We start from the raw sequence: 19,789 nt of genomic DNA, 5'->3' as shown, positions 1-19,789 counted from the left end.
CCCCCGGGGGTGCTTTCGAACTGCTAGGTGGGCAGGCGCTGGGACCGAGCAGCGGGAGCGCACCCCGCCGCGGGGATTCGAACCGCCGACCTTTCGATCGGCAAGCCCTAGGCGTTGAGGCTTTAGCCCACAGCGCCACCCGCGTCCCGACCCCTGCTCTAGGGGCTGCAAAATCCCAAGTCATGTTAACCTCAAAAGTGATCCATACCCTGCCCCATTGGTCACAAAGCCTAATGTGCAAGTTTCTGGCACCACTGTTCACCTCAAACATGCTGCAGGGTAGTCACCATCTGTTTGAACCTCTTTCCTTCCCTGCACACCTTCCAAGGGACCCAGGAGATTTAAACAAAGCTACCTAATTATCCAGAATCCACTCATAACTGCTCCTACTTCAGTGTGGAACAGGCAAAAGAATTCCCTTCTGTAGACCAGTAATAGAAAAATAGAAAAATAAGCCTACTGTTACTTGGTCCAAACTTTGGCAACCAATTAAACTCATACTGCATCCTGACTGAGTGCTCAGAAAGAAGGAGGAGGTGGGTGACCTGGCCTTAAATACCCTCTCTCCACCTCTCTCCTATGCTGGAACTTGCCAGCTTCATAGACCAGAAGTGGCTTCATGCCAGTTTTCCAGGCCCCACACAAAGGCACTCTTACCTAAGCCCTTTTTGAAGCTGGACACAGGAGCAATATTGGCATCAGTGACTGCTAGTTATCAAAGACTTCTTCTGGTGTTTTCCTGAAAATGCAAAAGTTAAACATCTAAAGGTGCAACAAGCCCTGCCCCCATCTGTGTGAGCTTAAGATGAAGGGGGCTTCTTCATGCATTCTACTAAACATGTATCAAGGGTTCCTGAACACTTGGTGGCTTCCAAATCTCATCCAGTTCTTGACTTGTCACTGCTAGAGAACTTGCTAGCAGTGCTAGGAACCAACTCCCTACAATATGAGATTAAAGGCAAGGGTCAAGGGTCATCACTGAGATGGGGAACCTGTGGCCAACAACAGCTCCTGGGCAGCCATAGGTTTCCCATCTCTGGGATAAGGGTTAAGCGTGTACCCTGCCTCTCACAACAAATCCAGTGTCTAGAGGTAGAAGCAAGTTTTGCCCATGACCCAGATCAGAGCATTTACTAAGCTAATCTACCTAGATCTGCTTGGGGTGCAGAAAGAGTTTGTATCATGATCAATCTAGAGTGTGAAGGGACGTTGCAAGAGTGGGGCAGGATGTTGATAACTGTCTTCAGTCAAGAATGATTGTGGAACCATTATTTCCAACACAATTGTGTACAAGTATATGTATTTTTTAGAATAGAGCCTTTAATCTACCCATTTAGTTTCACTCCCACTACTGCACTGAATTAGCTTTATTCTCATGAGAATTCTGCAAGCAATCTATTGGGTTAAGCTTATATTGGGTGTTTGTGCTTTTGGCCAGGACTTAGAGCAGAAAATAGGAAAATGAGGTAATTCTTCACTGTATTTCCTTGCTTGCCAAATCCATTAAGTATTTATAATCTCTTAGACAGAATTCCTTCTTAGTCAATCTGCAGTTCTGTTGTGGGCTGGGGAGACTTGGGGAGATTTAGGAATAAACTGAGGAAGAAGACAGAGCCAGTTTATACAATCAGCTTGCATAAACTGTCTCTTGGGCACATCAGAAGCTGCCTCCTGCTGAACTGGACCACTGGTCTTTCTAACTCAGTATCGTCTACAGTGACTGGCACTAGCTCTCCATGAATTCAGACAGCCCTACCTGGAGTTGTTGGGCAGCAACCCTGTGACTTCCTTCATGCAAAAGTTCTACCGCTGAGTTTCAGCCTCTCTCATGGCTGCATCACTTCAGTATGTAGCTGGAGAGATCTCAAGATCATATGCTCCCACATATATGTCTGTGTTTTAATAAAGCTCCCTGCCAATGGGAAACCTATTGTGTTCAGGTCAGCCCAGAATGTTGTTTTTGTAGGTGAAGACTTATTTTCATGCTCCCCGATGGAATCCTCCAAGTGTTACATTTCACTTGAGTCCGGGGCATATTATGAACTGGCCTTCCACGAGCCATGCTTTGGAGCTGCTTCCTACAGACACAATCTGTCCTGTTGTGGTAGGTCAGCAGAAGACCCAGAACAACTCCCTCTCAAACTTCCATTATATGCATTACATAAAGCAATAGCTACTCCCATGGACAGTTTAAAGCAGAGAACTTTTAGCCCTCCAGATGCTGTAGGACTTGCTTGACAATTGGCCACAATGGCTGGGACTGATGGGAGGGGCACAGGTTCCTCATCTCTGGTTTAGGGAGGAAAATCCCCACAATGTGTTTCACTTACATTTTCAGGAAGTAGTGACATCTGAACAATCCTGAAGGCTCTCACAGCTGCACTTGAAAATATAGCTTGGGGCGCTGGATAAGGCTTCCCGAGCTGGGAGTTAGCTACCTCTGCTTTCATATGAGTTGATGCTGTTGCTAATTCTGAATTCCTCTGCTGGTTATTTTATTTGTTGATGTGTTAAAAGCTTGCCTTTGCTTTTCTGAAAGGAAACAACCTCTGACAGTCACCCCCCCCAAAAAAAAAATGTCTTGGAACACTTTTTTAAAGGAAGTTAGTTGCAAATTGTCCAATCCCAGCAGTCTTACTGTCCAGCTCTATTTTCTTGATATTATTGATTCTAAAGCTTTGGAGCAAGTGAGAGAGTCTTGCCTGAAAGTCTTTGCCGACCAAATGCCTAACAGCTTGAAATAGTTTCCTATGGGGATCTTAAATTGGAAAGTCGGCTCAGACTTGGATGCAGTAGGTGGTCCTGGGCAAGTCACTGCCTTTCTGCTTCATTGTCCCTGCCCCTAAAATGGGTATAGTTGCCATCTTTCTTGCCCAAGAAGGTTTAACATCTACATGAAGCTGCTGAGTGGGGTCATCTGGAGTTTTGGAGTAAGTTGTCAGCAATATGCTGATGACATGCTGGACTGATGTCTTGCCTCAATAAGATACTGGATAAGAGCCAACAAAATGAAGGATTTGATGGTAAAGAAATGTGGAAGCTTTCATTCTGTGTGCAACTCTCAATCCAACAAAGCTTTTAGAAGACATTCAAACTTAAGGTGAAAAAGCACAGGTTTTTTAGCACAGATGGCAACACAAATGGTTATAATCAATGGTAATAAGCTATGGCTTAGAATGCAATTTCCCAGCTGCTGTAGTGTGGAGCTGGTGTGGTGTAATAGTGCAGAGACTGAGTTGTCAACTGGAAATCTTACCTTTGCCATTAGGTGACTTAAGAGAAGCCATCACGTCTCAGCCTCAGTCTCCTGCCTGCAATATCAGGATTAATAAACTGACTTAGGCCAATACATTCTATCTGAGAAATTGAACATGATTAGGAATTTATAGAGCAGGAAGTGGTATGTGATTGGTTCCCTGTATCCAACTGACAGTGACAAAGCACATCAGGGTTGGGAACTTGGTATCCCTCCAGATGTTGCTTGAGTCCTTCAGAATGGGCCCATGGTAAGGGATGATGGGAGTTGTAATCCAGCAACATTTGGGGAGGTGCCACAGGTTTTCCATTCCTGCCCTAGAACGTTGGCATTCCTAAAAAAGCCCTGCTGCCCCATATGGGTCTTTGCTACTTGGGCCAGCCTTTAAACCAAAGGATCCCAATAACTAGACAGTTCCATCACTTATCAGATGTCTAGGAACCAGCCTAGCTGATAAGATGCTTGCCTGAAACACTGTGTGTTGCCTGATGGCATTCTCCTTATTTTAAAAGACAGGTACTTGTACCTTTGGTGACATGTCTGCATATGCCCCTCTTTCACATTTCCAAACACTCAGATGCATTTTGGCCTTCCAGCCCTTTCCCCATTCTCTCAGCACTTTTGTATGAAATGAGTGTGCTTCATACAGTGTCAGAGTGAATACAAGAAAATCAATAAGCAATTTGTGTGATAATTAATTAGGGTGCCAGAGTGAATTATGGCTCCTTCCCCTCCTGATTTGGGTCAGAGTCCCATTTGATTTAGGAAGTTGTCCATTTTTCAATTATAGTTTGCTGGGTACTTTTTTGGGGAGGGAAAGAAAATATGACCAGAGAAGAAGACTGGCAGGTGGAAAATCATGTTATACAAAAATGCATGACATGGTAAGCTGACCATGTCAGCTACAACGTCCTGGATTAATTCTATGCCACAGGAAATTCACTGTATCAGTGCATATCAGAGATCAAAAGGCTAGGGCTGCCATCCAGCAAAGCTGCTGTGCGTGAATAAAACTGGATGTGTACATGGAAATCGTTATCTGCTGTGCCCTTGGTTGGCTTGATCCAGGGATTGGAAAATCTTGTGTTTCTGGGGGAGGAACTATGTTGCTGAAATGCTGACATTTTTCATGGTGACTGAGCTGAAATGCATCTAATTTTTTATTCTTTTTTTGAGGGGAGGAGAATATAAAAATGCTTCCCATTTTCTCTAGTCAGGTGCATTTTGGTTGTTTTGATGCCATTTCTGTGTTCCTCTTACTGTTCTAGGCACTATAGGAAGAAGCCTTATCTATTATCAGATCATTGGCCCCTCTAGCTCTGTATTATCTGCTTTCATGACAGCATCTTCCAGGGATGACAGACATCATTTTCCCCCAGCCCTGGAATTGAACCCAGCACCTTTCCCCATGGAAAATGATGGTCCTTCCTTGTCTTTGCACTAATTTGTCTTCATGATGTCTGTGTTCTGTCTCAGATACATTATGCCTCTGAGTATCAGTTACTGGGAATATCGGATGGGCTGATTGCATCTGGTCAGCTATTGTGAGAACTGGATGTTGGACTATACGAGCCATTGGTCTTAAAGACAGGCGCTAGGATGAGGCCAGTGAGATGCATAGTTTGCACAACAACATCTGCATCGGTATATAAGGAGATTTCTTGTCCTGGGTGTGAGAATGATAGAGGATTGGTGGCCCAATCACTATTATTTGCATTGGAATCTGGGTGAATGCTGTTGCAACATTTCACATGTTGAGAAGCCTGCATGCCCATATTGGAATCAGAATTCATTCTGAATCTGAAAGGCAATAGTAACAACAAAGGAGAAATGGAACCTAGTAGTTCTGGCCATAATGATATCACCATACCTCTTTGGTTAAGTATGGTGTGTATGTGGACTCAATAAATTGTCTCAACTGCTATGTGCCATACCCTAGCATGGCTTTTGCTCCTCCTTGCTTTCATTAGTCCTTAGGTGGTGCAGTGGGTTAGTGTGTCTTGTCATTAATCAGAAGGCTGGTGGTTCAAGCCTACCCAGGGTCCTTTCCAACTCTACAGTTCTATCATTCTATTATCTACCTATAGGCATAAACAGGTCTCCACAGGGAACAGGAGTAGAAGCGGCTCTGCTGTGAATATGGTGGATGATTGCCTGTGTTATTTTGGACGAAAACCAACATTGCTGAATTACATTAACACTCAGACCTGCCAGTTCTGCTGTTTTACACATGTACTACCTCCCTGCCATATATTGTTACCCATCCAGAGGACATCATTAATTTGGCAGTGTACGAATGATGTAAATTAATATAATGCCAAATTGCAATAAGGGAATCTGCTTTTAGCTTTTCCTCTTGCAGGCTTAGTTCCCAGGGATGGCTGGTACCCACTGGAACTGGCAGAGAATAAGTCAGGGAGACCAATTACAGTCAGAATCAATGAAATCTAGATTTGCCGTCGTCTTCCTCTCATAAGAGTTCTGCAAGGGCCAAACTGCAAGGGCCAAACAGACTAAAGAGGAGGAAGCTGACAGCCCGTGCTGCTTGCTGTACTGTGAATAAGAAGGCAAGCAAGTGGAGGCAGACTGAAGTTGATGGAAGGCTAGGCCCCAGTGGCCTAGCCTCCACTATCAGTGCCTCATAAAAGAAACAACCATTTTTTTTGGTGGTCCTTTGCAATGTCTTTTTGTGGAGAAAAGTAATTAGCAAGAGATAAAAAGGGTGGAGCTTAAGAACCAATGCAGCTTGCAGTCGAAGGAAGCTGGAGTTGCTCTCACACTGTTACATGATATTTTGGCTGTGTGGTTCATGGAAACAGTGACTTGACCTTATACCAGTGCCTTGTCAAATGAGTACATAAATTGTTAGCTCAGTCTCTCTTGGGGGTAGACAGCTTGAGAAACTGTCTCTTTCCTTGCAATCTTTGAATCTGATTTGCTGCTATTAGTTCATGTATGTATTTGAGCAGTTTCCCAATAGTGCAAAATCTCATCACAATAACAGGATTTGCCATAGCCCAAGCAGACATGTAGTTTCTCTTCTAACCTTCTATACTCCCACAACATTAGAATTCCAGAATATTAGGCACTTAAAAAAAAAAGCAAAGAAAGTGCTATCCTTGTGCAGGTGCTCATAACTTTGACATTTGCAGACCAGAGGAACACAAGGGTATGTAAGGTGTGTGAGAATAGTCACATAACTTCTCTCAGTTCTGCCACAACCTATCATTAGGTCAGAAAGGAAAACCTTGCACTCAGTCTTGGATAACAGCAGCGTGTGACCAAAGGTGCAGACAATCAGCAGCAAATTCACTCTTGAAAATATCAGATTGAAGTTGTAAGAGCAGAAAGGCCATAATTATTTTACATCCCATCTCTGCATTAATCTATGAATTCTTTTTTTAAAAAAGAAAACCTGTATTTATACATACTTTTTCGCAGTGTAAGCATTTCAAAATGTATTTGGTTTTAAAATATGCACAGGATTCATAGGGTGAGACGGGCCCAGTGCTGTTTTCCTAAGAGAGATGGCACATCAAGAAAAACAAGGAGAGGTGATGTCTTAGTCAGAGCGGGCAGGAATTCCTGCAGGGATTCTTGTATGTATTCTTTGCCTCTTCTTAAAAGCTTGGTGGGTAGGCAGGAAAACCCATGGGAACAAGTTTGCAGTGCCTAGGCATTCTTGGAACTCCTGTTACTAACCTCAGGCTTGTGAATCTCAGCCCTTGGTCCAGGACTAGATTTATTGTTGCTACTCCTTTTTCTTGTAAGGGCACCTGGATGAGCTTGGGTCTTGAACACAATAAGAGCCTACTAAATCACACCAGTGGCCCATCCAGTCCAATATCCTGTTCTCACAGTGGCCTGTTGGATCACATGTGCAGCGAAAGTGATGCCGGACCCAGTTCCATCTAAATCATCCATCAGAGGTTGATGGATTGATCCAACATGGCCAACCAGATTCCTGTGGGAAACCAGCAAGCAGGATTCAAGTACAAGAGCATTCTCCCCTCCTGTTCTTTCCAGCAACTGGTATTCAGAAGAACTGCTGCCTCTAGTTGTGGTGGCAGAGCATTTATTTCCTTTCATCTAAGTGCACTTGTCATTGGTTTGGGGCAAGTGCCAGGACAGGAGAGCCACTGCCAGTCAGTGTAGAGAATAATGTAGACCATAATGGGCTAGATGAACCAGAAGCAGCTTCTTATGTTTGCTTGTGGTTCTTTATCGAGCATGGTGGCATGGACCAACTTATTGACTTTATTATGTACTCATTCTGTGCTGTACAGCTACTGTCCTATCACTATTTGTAATGGCAAGAATTAGCAGATTCTACTGGAGGTTCTTCAGCTCCTTCTCCAAGAAATGATACCAAGGTCCTCTGTCTGCATCAGCTATGAAAACATTGCCTTTCTGTGTCCCTCTGCAAAACTTGGTGGTGTTGCATCAAAGAGCTAAATACACCCTGCTAGTCTTCTAAAGATAACGGTCTGCCCTTTTAACCTGAGAGTAGGCAAGACAGAAGCACTGTAGTGTTAGCTACTTGTGTTTAATGAAGAATGCCGGTTGCGATACAAAAAAAATCTCTCTGTGTGTGTGTTCAGTGATGACCTGGGAATGTAAGAGCCCAGGGCACTGCAACAACGTGTTGCTATTTTTAAGGATGGCTGGGTGACAGGTAAAACCCATTAATTTGCACTCCTATAGGGGTTGATGGAAGATTAGATTACTTTTCGATGCTTTTTCCTCCCTAAAGGATTTTAGTAAGGCGAGGGAGAGAAACCAGGGTGGCTTTTTTATTATTGATTCAAAAATGCTTTAGCGGACTCTTTTTCAAACTGGAGTACTGTGGGGATCTTTTCAATGTGGAGGTTAAAGAGATGGTGTACAAAAATATGTTTAAATGAGGGCTTATCTATGCTACCATGAACTTAGCTTGCTGTTGCACCAGTTTGACTGTTACGGCTTCTTCTAAAGAACCTTGGCAATTATAGTCTAGCTAGTATTCCTTGCTGATGATCCCCAAAACTACAAATGAAAATGCTTCCCAACCAAATAATTCAGGTTAAACCCATTTTAACTCTGTAGTAGTGATGCAGCCTAAGTAAACGCTACCATAGGTCTTGCAGCTCTGCTTGGGAAAGCATGCTATAAGGGACTTTGGGGGTGAGCCTCTTGAGCAGGACCGGCCCACACAGGAAGCAAGATGAGGGAACTGCCTTGGGTGGCAGGATCCAAAGGGGCAGCAGATCCAGCCTCCAAGGAATGCATTGCCCATGGCTGCTGCTGCTGTCACAGTTGTTGTTGTTTACTCATTTAGTTGTGTCCGACTCTTCGAGACCCCATGGACTGGAGCATGCCAGGCACTCCTGTCTTCCACAGTGACAAATACATCATGCTCTTTGGAGACTGTTCAGCAGCTCCCACCCACCCCCATACCACTTCTGCAGTGGCCTCTTGGTGTCTAGAAGGCACTCTTGGTCTGCTCCCAATGCTAAGGAGGAAATGGCAGGTGCTCCCTTCTGGGATCTCCTGGGATCTGCACCTTCAAGGCATGAGTCAGAGTGCCCCCCCAAAAAACCCCGCCTTTGATTCCCACTTTAACCATTGGATAAGGTTGATTTGAATCCCCTCTCTACTTGTTCCCAGGGTATATCTTCACTCCCTGTTTCTTCCCTGATATTGGAGGGCACCATGTTGTAGTTAGCCTCAGGTGCCAAATGTCTTGAACTGGACCTGCTCTTGAGCAGCAGCCACACCTCACCCCCCACCCCATGCTGCACGACAACCTGCTTGTGAAACAGAAGGTGGCCCAAATAGCTGTTTGTGATAAAGAAGGGCCTGGTATTGATAGAAAGAAAGAAGAATCCCTACAGCTATGACCAATCCCTTGGAAGCACCCAATGAAGGAGTCTTTGGACCTTGGCCAAGTTATGTCCGAAAGAAGTCCTTCTGTTCTACTGTATTTAGGATGGGGGATGAATTCTATTCAGTTTGCATTTGAAGGCAAATCTATCAAATTTACACTTTCCTAAACAATGTGGAACCAAAACACAGCCATCCTTTGAAATTTGTTCTTGTCTTGAATTTGTGATGTAGTTCTCCAACCAAATAACATTTACAAAAATGCATGTTAGGGTAAATTATGCATACAAATAATTATATTCAAGGGGAGAAACATACAAAATACATTATGTTCAGGAAAACTTTGCAAAATAATAATAATACAGTAGTCAGAAATGCATTCAAAAAATTGTTTATTAGGATGAATTCACATCAAAGTGCTGATTAATTTTGATAAGGATTTTTTTAAAAAAATAAAATAAAATACATAGTGCTGAAGAAATGTGGAGAGCTGAATTTAAGATTGGAAAAATGAGAAACCAAGATGTCTGAAATCATCAGATCTTTTCAGCCCTGATAGTAATATGGTGTCTCAATCCAGAGGTTCCTCTGTTCTTTTTGTCTTCCATGCTGTCCTTTTCCATTGGATAGTTATACTCCTCTAAGGCTCAGCTCCTCAAACAGTGGCTCATCTTGTAGTCATCCTTCCTGACTCCAGCCTCCATTAACAAAACCTCTTACAATTTCCATGTCTTATGGTCTTTGAAGGTAGCTTTGATGGCGCTGAGGTTGTGCTTGTGTAGTGCATTTTCTTCTGCAGCAGCCAGATGTTTAAAAATGCAATGCAAACATGCTAGCCATTTTTAAAGAACCTTTCAAGACAAGCATCTCTTGCGATCCACATTAGACAGGTTCAGCAGGTTTTGTTTTCTGAAAGCAAATTGTGTTTGGCAGGAATTGGCTTGGAGCCACTAAGAATTTGAGTGACGTGGTAACCTGATTTTCAGAACCATTCGAGGAAAATGCTTCTGAGCCTCCAGTAAATAAATAAAAGTGAAGGATTTTCTTGTACAAGTCAAAAATTCTGTGGAATAAATGGGCAGGGCAATTTAAAAAGAAGGCAGATTCCTCCTTCTTTCTCTGCCGCACACTTTCTGCCCACTTCCCTCCAGTGCTTGGAATGAACTTTTTTGGTTTAATGAGCTTCACTGAATTAGGGGTTGTTGTTTTTTTAAAAAATCTCTGATCTGCACCCAAAAGTTGCTCCCAAAGTTACCTGGTAAACTGAATGTGAATGAAGTTCTTTTGGGGGTAGAACTTTGAATGATTTTCTTAAAGGAGTCTTTGAAATATAGGCTTTGCCCATAAAAATCCCAATCCAGATTTCATTTTTTCAAAGTTTCATGTGACCAGTTGTTGATGGGATTGTGCATGTGTGTGTTTATACCACTGAGAGATAGCCATGCCCGTGTATCCAATCTGAATTGCATGCAGCCTGTGTTTCTCCTTCTCTGCCAAACCTCCATATTCAGCCATTGATTTCCCTCCTTTACAGAAAATAAATTGTATGGAATCAGACACAATGAAAGTTCAAAATAATTGCCCACGCCAATGGAGCAGCAGTTTCTGCATCAGATTACAGTGGTATCTATTGTTTAAGGTCAGATAGAGTCAGCAGACAGACCATCCAAAGCTCCTCCATTATACATTTTCCTTCGCTCAGTTGCAACACAGTCAGTTCAAGTTAATGCAACATGAATTGTGCACTGCAACTATTTCAGCAAGAACATTTCAAATGTCAAAGGTACTCCTTTAAAGTTATCTTGAGTACACTGTGCTTCAGTGGCATATTTTGTGAAACATACATAGAACTTTAGCAAAATGCTTTAAAAATAACATTTAAAATAAATAAATTGGGGAAGTTCTTGCTGGGCTTTATCAGATCAGGCTGCAAGTGGTGGTAGAGGATTGCACCCAAGTAGATTTTCTACATGTGGGGATATGCATGCATGTGAACGTGATCCTTCTTTTAGGGAAGTTGGATAATTCCATTGAAAGCAGAAGCAGGAATAGCTTTCACTTATTTGTCCTGTGTCCAGTATGGAAATACATCCAGTGAATATGATCAGTATTTATTCCTTTTGGTGTCATTACTTTTTTCAGTTTGCAGTTGGTATCTGATCACCCACCCACACAATTTGCATTGCATTTTCTTTTAATTGAAATAAATGGGGTAGAATAATGTAATGACAAGGTATCTGCACCACAGTGCACAGTGAGATGAATAATGTAGGTTTTTTGTCAGAAGTCAAACTGCAGCAGAACAGAAAATGTGGCAAATACAGGGCAGAATAGAAAATTGTACCTTCTTCTATCCCTTTGGTGCAAATGGGTCAGTTCGTCTGGCTGTTAACCAGAAGGTGGGTGGTTCAAGCCCACCCAGGAACAACTGTGGGCAGGATTCCTGCATTGCAGGGAGTTGCAGGGAGTTCCAACTCTACGTGATTCTGTGATTCTACTCACCACCCATCACGTCCTGCAGACATGTTCTAAAGCAGAGATGAGGGCCAAAGGTTCCCACCAGGCTTCCCTATTCGTCCTTCAGGACTTTCCACAGACCCTCCTCAGGCCATGCCTCTCACTGACGCTGGATTCCCCTGAGTACTTTTGCCTGGCTGGATTGTGTTTTTGAACTGGGATAATGCCTCTTGCTTGCCTGCATGGAGGATGCAGAGAGATGTACTTGTGTATAGAAACCTATTTCATGGCTTACTGATGCCACTTCTGTTGCTCCACCCTCTCTTGCCTCTGGCCACACCCACTTTTGCCACTGTTCCTGCCCACTCTTGGAAAGTTGACCAAGAGGGATTATGGCCCCTGGGCTGAAAAAGGTTTCACACACATGCCCCAAATATTCAATGGCTGTCAAGGAACCATCTTCTGGATTGCTTGATGATGATGGGGGTGAGATCTTTCTGCAACAATGAGCCTTCATGGTTGGTGTCTCGACCACACGAAGCATGCCTCCATGGGGACTGAAGCAGCTGTTAAAGATAACCAGCAAGAAAGATGGGTGAAGAGGCTGCTTGTTTGGGGGAGGACTGGTGCTCCTTTGCACCACTGGCCTTCAGCTTGTGGGTCAGGATCCACTATTGGGTCACAGCTGGATCTTAGGTGGGCTGCAACAGTAGCACCACCTAATATATACAAATACATGGTAAAATTTATGAAATGGGCCAATAAATGCATGTTCAGGCTAAAGGTGGGCCTTTAACCCAAACAAGTCTTAAAAGGATGGAGACTACCAATGTATACCATGTATATTTGTTACATAAGCAAAGTACTGCTTAAAGGTAAAGGTAAAGGTACCCCTGCCCGAGCGGGCCAGTCTTGACAGACTCTGGGGTTTGTGCGCCCATCTCACATCTATAGGCCGGGGGCCAGCGCTGTCCGGAGACACTTCCGGGTCACGTGGCCAGCGTGACAAAGCTGCATCTGGCGAGCCAGCGCAGCACACGGAACGCCGTTTACCTTCCCGCTGGTAAGCGGTACCTATTTATCTACTTGCACCCGGGGGTGCTTTCGAACTGCTAGGTTGGCAGGCGCTGGGACCGAGCAGCGGGAGCGCACCCCGCCGCGGGGATTCGAACCACCGACCTTTCGATCGGCAAGCCCTAGGCGCTGAGGCTTTAACCCACAGCGCCACCCGCGTCCCTAAAGTACTGCTTAGAACGACCATAAACTAGTGGACGTTTTCATCACTTGTTGGAAGTGACTAGGGATGAATGAATGTGTCAATTTTGGTTTTTCAATCCCCCGCGCCCCCCAGTCTTCAATTTGGTGGTTCAGGAACTGCAAATGACAGAGGTTCAAATTAAAATGCAGACTTAACCAATTTTCCCCACAGCTCTAGAAGCATGTAGCAATATAATCTCTCTTGCCCTTTCCAAAGTCTATTTGAAATCAGACTATTCCCCCAATGATGGCAGCAGCAGCAGCAGCTCCTTGTTGACAAATGCATTTTAAGGAAAACTGCCTTCAACCTCCTCCTTTTTGAGAGAGAGTAATTGCCAAGGAATTTCAGAAACTGTTCACTTTCAAGATTGCATTTGTCTCTGGAGAGTAATTGTGTACAGTTGTATATTCTTGAAGCAGTATTTACAATCCTTTTTAGAACTTGCTGTTCAGTGAAGGCTTACGTCTGTCACATTTCATTATTGTGCAGGCACGTGCTTAACACCTTTTTTCACTTCAAAACATCGCTATGCCAAAGCATCCACTAGCACAGTGCTACTGCATGATGGAAACTTTGGCTGGATCTAGACACATCAAAGAAGCGTTTCAGTTAAAAGCATTGTAAATTTAAACAGGGAAAACAAGTAGAGAAAAACGGGACTCCACGTAGCCATCTGGTGGCACAATATTATATTGCGCATACAACGCATATAAATCGCTTTTTCTTTACCAGTCTAGCTCAGTCCTTTGTCTTTGTTTAATAAAAACACAACAAACAACAGTTGATTCAAATCTAGTTACTTTCTTGAGTTTTGACATATCTATGTTGTGTCAAACAACTGATTTGAAGAATTGTTTAATACTGATAAAGTGACCAAGCGGCCCTTTTTTTGTTAAGGACATAGCTTCCTAGTATGTCTAAACTAGCTGCTGCAACAGCTTTTTGGAGGGTCATTTAGGAACCCTTGGGTTGAAGGAGATCTGGACCTCAGCTTAGTAGTCTAATCTTAGGCTCAAGTTCGGCTCAAACATTCCACATTTGAATCATTCCTTGCTCTCCAGTATGGTGTGTACTAGATTTTGAGTAAAGTCAGGCAGCCCTTGGAGATTTTTATTTTTATTTTATTTTTTAGAAAATGGATTTAAGGTAAAAGTATTTTATTGTATTAAGAAAGAACACTTTGAAATTAGTTTAGAATACACGGCTTTCTTATTGCTGCTGATCAAATGCACAGTGACTTCTCTATATTTTTTTAACTTGAAAGAGGCATGGATTCCTTCAAAACTAGAGAGAACAAGCTTCCCCCTTTCCCCAGCCTTTCAAAACAGAGCATTGTTGTATCTCTAAACCAGCCTGCCTCTGTGCAATCATCTGTCTGCTCCTGGGACCTGACACAATTACTGCTGAGAACAAGGAAGCTGGAAGGACGCTGGTAGTTTTGTTGGTGAGGAGGGGATGGATGAAGTTTGTTCAAAAATATATTTCTAAAAACTTTCCTTCTGATGCGGTGCAACTTTTGACTCAGAATTCAGAAGTGTGCTCCATGTAAGGATGGGGGAGAAATCCATTTCAGGTCACACTTGAAAACAAACCTGTTAAGTTCACACTTTTTGTAACAATATGTGAACCAAAGCACATCCACGGTTAAAAAATTACACTTATCTAAATTTTACAGTGCAGTTCTCTGACCTGGTAATGTGCACAAAAACACATACCAGGGTAACAGCTGCATAAAACAATAGTGTAAGTAATGTGCAAAATGGCATTACTTTTAGAAAAATTGCTTTGCAAAAAGGGATATATTAGCCAAAATTGCATACATAAAAGAGTTTGTGCTGGGAGGAATTCGCACTAAAGTGACAATGAATTTTCACGAGGACTTAAAAAGAAATCCACAAGCAGATGTGCAGATGTGGAGATTGCAAAAAATGAGAAACTGCAAGAATCAAAAAATGTCAGATTTGCTTATACCTAGTATGCAACTTCCAGGAGATGCTGATGTACTATTGATCACAGAGTGGTTTTATTTTTTTAATTGCAACAGTCCCCAAAGGACTATAAAATGTCTTCTACCTAAGATGTGCTTGTACAGCACTAAGGATCCAGCTATTTCACAGTCCATGGTGTTTTGTACTTTGCCGTTTTGCGTGGGTGCCAACTTGAATAAAATATTGGGGGGGCGAGGTAAGCCCCACCCCACATAATTGATCAGAAGGCGCGGTGCATGCACACCATTTGAATGCAATGCCCATCAACTTTGGAGGGGCCCAGCATCCTCAAATATTTTATTGGGGGAGGCGAAGGGACCTCAGCTGCTAGGAGCTGGTTCTTACACTGTTGTATTTTTTTAATTTGGGGGTTTTCACTAATGAAAATATCACCGGGGATTAGTTCGACCCCAATTAAAGTAAATAGGAGTGAAACACTATGCTTCTGAGGTATTAGGGCTCTAACTGACCCCAACAAACTCAATATTTCATTTATTTTGATGCATAGAGATAAAGAGGGTTAACCACTCAGTATTCCCCCCCACTTCGCTTAATTCATAAACTCAGCTGTTTAGAAAGTATGGCAGCCTGCTTCCAGGGTAGCTCAGTGCTATTTTTAACTGACTGGCAGCAGGTCTTGTGGGTTGAAGGCAGGGATATTTCCAAACCTCCTCTTTATATGCAAGGGGATTTGCCTTTCACAAGCAAAGTGTGCTTTGCTTTGTGCTACAGCCCTGCTGCCTTTCAGTTAAATTGTGTGGGTAAAGGGATCTGGGGCCTCTGAGACTCTATGACAGCATTCCCTTAGTTGGCTCTCCAGATGTTGCTGGTCTCTAACTCCCATCAGCTCAATGCAGTGTTGTCAAAGGATGATGGGCTCTGTAGTCCAGTAATATCTGGAGGGTATATGACTGGAGAAAGCTGCCTAGTAGGAAAGAACATAGTGGAGAACACTGGACACCATCGCTATATAGATGTAGCCCTGCACTGTAAACCATAATTCTTGACAGAATGTCATATATAATATTATTTTATTCGTAAACCTATATATGTGGGTTGCCTTTTAGGACACTGTCCTCACAAGGCAGCTTATAATTTGTCTTTCTCCCCCACCTCACCACCCCAAAAAAGCAGCCAACTTTTCATTACAGTAAAGGCTACAAACAATATTCAATTACAACTTCATTTTATCACAAAATGTTGAAGTGAGTGTCAGAGGTTCCCTTGTAGAGGTAAAATGGTAAGAAACGGTCACCACCTTTGAAGAAAATCACCAATGTAAGAGAAATCACTTGCCTCTCAAAATCTTGTTCATGAGTAAAATTTCCAAGAACTTGTTAAACTGTTCTTTAATGGGTGGTGAGGGGCGGGGAACTATTGCAGACTCAAGAGGAGCAACTCACCCTGTGATTACTTTGCCCTCTGGATGCTGTTAGACTGCAGCTCCCTTCATCCCTGGCCTTGTTGACTAGGACTAATGGGAGGTGGAGTCCAACAACATCTGGAGGGTATCGTGTTAGCTACCCCTGCATTGAAAGAGTCCCGGCCAACCTTAGTACATGTGCACCCTAAGTGGTAGTAAGTTCCTTTCTCCCCACATTGTTTGCAGCAATGTAAACTACTGATTTTCAGTATTTTTATTAGTAAAGTGTTTTTTCTTTCTTTAGCAGGATTAGGGCAATTAAAAAGACTGAGTAGCAGTTAAATGAAGTGTCACAGTCAATACCTAGGATTCTAACATGAGTGAACAGAAGGAAGTTCATGAAAGGCAAGTTTCTCATTTTTCCTTCTCCACTGTACCATCTACACTGTTTTCACCAGAGGGATCTTCCTGAATCATGTTCTCCCCTGGGGAAGGAGGTATCTCCCAAAATGAGGTTGGAGGTACCTTTTCCTTTTTGATTGATTATACCCTTGCAACCCAGCCCTGAACACATGGAGAGGTATTTCAGAGTACTTAACAAGGGTAAGGGAATGGAAACTTTTCCTTCTTTCACTTCCTCAGGATCCGAACCCATGATCAAAATTGTGATGACGGCTGACATTCACATACAGATGCTGATAATCCTGGGCAAATGTCATGATTGTCAGTCATATATCCCCACTTGTTGGACAAATACCAGTGAATGATGACAGTCACACTTAAATGACTGTCAAAACCCATTGGTTTATTTCTACTTGTGGGGCATTCATACAGGGAAGATTGCAAAGATATGAATTCTGGCATTCACCAGTTTGGGGGTATTTGCCATAATGTAAATGTCCAAGAATGAGCAAGATTCCTGCTGCTGGATTTACCCATAAACAAAGCTTCCTTTGATAAATACTCTTGCACATTCCAAGTCCATATGCTGTCCTGGTAATGCTATAATTAAGCCAAAGAGTCATGTCAAAACGGCCTTTTCCATCTGTTGTGTGATCTGCTCAGGGACCAATTCAGAAAGAGTGACAACTGACCTGAAAAAAGAGAGAGACACTTCATTCATTTTACAAGAGTTGTTGTTTAGGCCCACCTCTTCTTTTTCAAATGAACAGGAGAAGCATTCCAAGTCAATAAAATAACTGTTGTCCCCCCATCTGACCGACACATTCTGAAATCTGCTGTGTTGTTCCTTGAAAATGTTGTGTCTTAGAGAGAAGGCACAAAGATCCACTCATGCACAACATACAAACACATTATGAAACATTTTAATTTCCCCCTTATGTAAAGTACAAAAACCATGGGAAGAATTAGCAGCAGACTGTCTGTACCCCCCAACCTCCCGCCACTCTCTTTCATTACTAAGATCACATCCCAAATCTGCTTGCTGTTCTCTGCTAAGTCTGAGAATGTTTGGTCTAAAGAACTGACGTGCAGGACACCAAGAACTCGGCCTGTATTTATAATACTAATTGATTTCATTTATTTTCCCTCCCTGGAGCATTTTTCACTGTCAGCCTTGCCATTATCTTAATGTTGTTGTTTCCAATAAACACTCTGAAAAGTCATTTTAAAGGCAGGGGGTCTTTGAGCACAGATGTGTCAGGTGTATCGGCCCGCTCTCCTCCGAGACGGTGAGATTGGCTAGAGGAAACCCCATGGAATGTTGCTTCTGAAAGAGCCATGGTTTCGCCATCTGTTTGAATCTCTGCTACCTGGAGGAAGTCTGTCTCATGCTTGGTCCCATGATGGCATGGAGTCATATAGCAGAGGCGCTTACCGTTGGGTAATGTGAAACACGAGAGTGTTTGGAACCAGAGGCAATCTTTCGAAGGTCGTTATCTTTTAGCAGGGAGATAACAAGGTTTTTCTGTTGCTGTGTACATTGGAAGGGCTGAGTTTCTGCACCAAAATATTTGCAAGCAGATGGGGCTCCTGTGGGCAGCAGGATAGTGCTGCTGTTGAGTTTCACCTAAAGGGCAATCAGATTTCAGGTGAGTTTAGAAGTGCCAGCATCATCTGATGGAGTTGAGGAGGTGATAAAAGTGGGTGGATAATTGTGTGATTCTAAGCACATTAACATGGAAGCATGTCCTAATGATTCCCTGGAGCTTAGTCCCAAGGAAGTGCATATAGGATTGCAGCTGAAAATCAGCTGAATATACTGTGGAGTGGAGGAGAGCACATTTTGAATATTGCAGAGGTGATACTGGAATCCATTTGGACAAATAGGGTTGAAATTGGAGGTCACCGGCTGGTGAACTTCTAAGGAACGTTGGAGAAGTTCAATTAGGCTGTAATGACATATGTCAGACTTTAGGGAGGTTTACACAACCCCCCACCACACATACATTGATAGCATCTGTGTCAGAGGTTGCCAAGTTTGGCTTCCACGCCACAGTCACACACGGTGAAAACATTTTCCAACAACCTTCACATTCAGTGTGGGAAAGAGTGCTCCATGCATATGTAGAGCATGTTGGTTGTGGGGAGGGGGTGAGATATATAAAAGGAGAATTCTTGGATGCCAAGTTCCAGGTTTGGGGCAAGTACCAAAGATAACCCAGCAGAAATTCAAAATCACAAAATAAGCAGCAAAGTAAATATGCCCTTGTGAGTTCCTTCCAACGTTCCCCTCTTCTCCCAGCATAGAAAAAGACAAAACTCAAGAGTGGCTTGTAAGAGCCATGCAGTCTGAATTTGAAGCAACCAGCTCAGACCTCACACATTGAGCTTCCCTAGTTAACTAGGCAAAATATTTTTTCCTATTGGAGATTTTTGAGAACAATGTATTATTTTTGGCATTTTTCCTTGCCACCAACCAAGAGCATCTCTAGGTCTTCATTGAGCCATAGTCTCTCCCCCCGCCCATACATCACTGTGCTCAAGAAGACCTTATCCGTGTGAACAGTGGAGAAGCATTCCTAATATATTTGGCTGCTGTATGGACTCTTTCAACATGAATGGGTGTGCATGTGTGAATTGCCAAACATGCATGTGTGAATTGCCAAATTAAGTTTTCAGCAAGACTTAGGCCCGACTCATACATAACTGGGAAATTGTTGTTTGTGCTCTGACTACAACTCTGGTTTGCAAACCAGGATGAAACCATAGTTTACCAGCTTTGTTTCTAGTCAGAGCTTGAATCACAGCTTCCTGGTAAGGGTGTAACAGGGAACTTCAGTTTAACAAACCTTAGACGGATTGCATTAAGGGGTGAGACTGGTGGGAGAGCACTTTTTCTTGATCTTGGGTGTATTCACACCTGGGGTCTAATTAGTTTCACTGATTATAATGGTAGTACTTCTAAGAGAGTAGTGTTCTGATAGAGTTGCTTGCTGTTCTGTCTGCGGAACTTATATAGGCAGAGTGGTCCAGTGCAAGAATGCCTTCAATATTTGCTAGGGATTTTATTTGATCTAGTGCCAGAACTTTTTTTGTCCTCAAATCCTTTGAGGATATGTAACAATAGTAGTATAAATGGCTATCACTTCTCCCTCTTCTGGTGGTAGGCTACTTGCATAATTATCTTCTGCCATGCAACCTTA

General features: G+C 43.0%; 1 protein-coding gene across 5 annotated transcripts in view; it reads left to right on the top strand.

Annotated features, from left to right (window-relative positions):
- Positions 1-19,789, top strand: part of IL1RAPL2 (interleukin 1 receptor accessory protein like 2) — a 491,230-nt gene that overhangs the window by 207,717 nt on the left and 263,724 nt on the right. Inside the window, exon 1 of one of the 5 annotated variants that reach the window (XM_082207243.1) lies at positions 16,726-16,787. The exons of the other annotated variants lie outside the window; for them this stretch is intronic. Within the exon in view, the coding sequence (XP_082063369.1) occupies positions 16,757-16,787 (31 nt within the window). The 5' untranslated portion in view covers positions 16,726-16,756. Of the gene's footprint in view, positions 1-16,725; positions 16,788-19,789 lie in introns of those variants that run through there. 5 annotated transcript variants of the gene reach the window in all.

This window comes from Podarcis vaucheri (assembly GCF_965113315.1).
Source record: "Podarcis vaucheri genome assembly, chromosome: Z".
NCBI classification, from domain to species: Eukaryota; Metazoa; Chordata; class Lepidosauria; order Squamata; family Lacertidae; genus Podarcis; species Podarcis vaucheri.
This window is presented reverse-complemented; position numbering and strand designations above follow the sequence as displayed.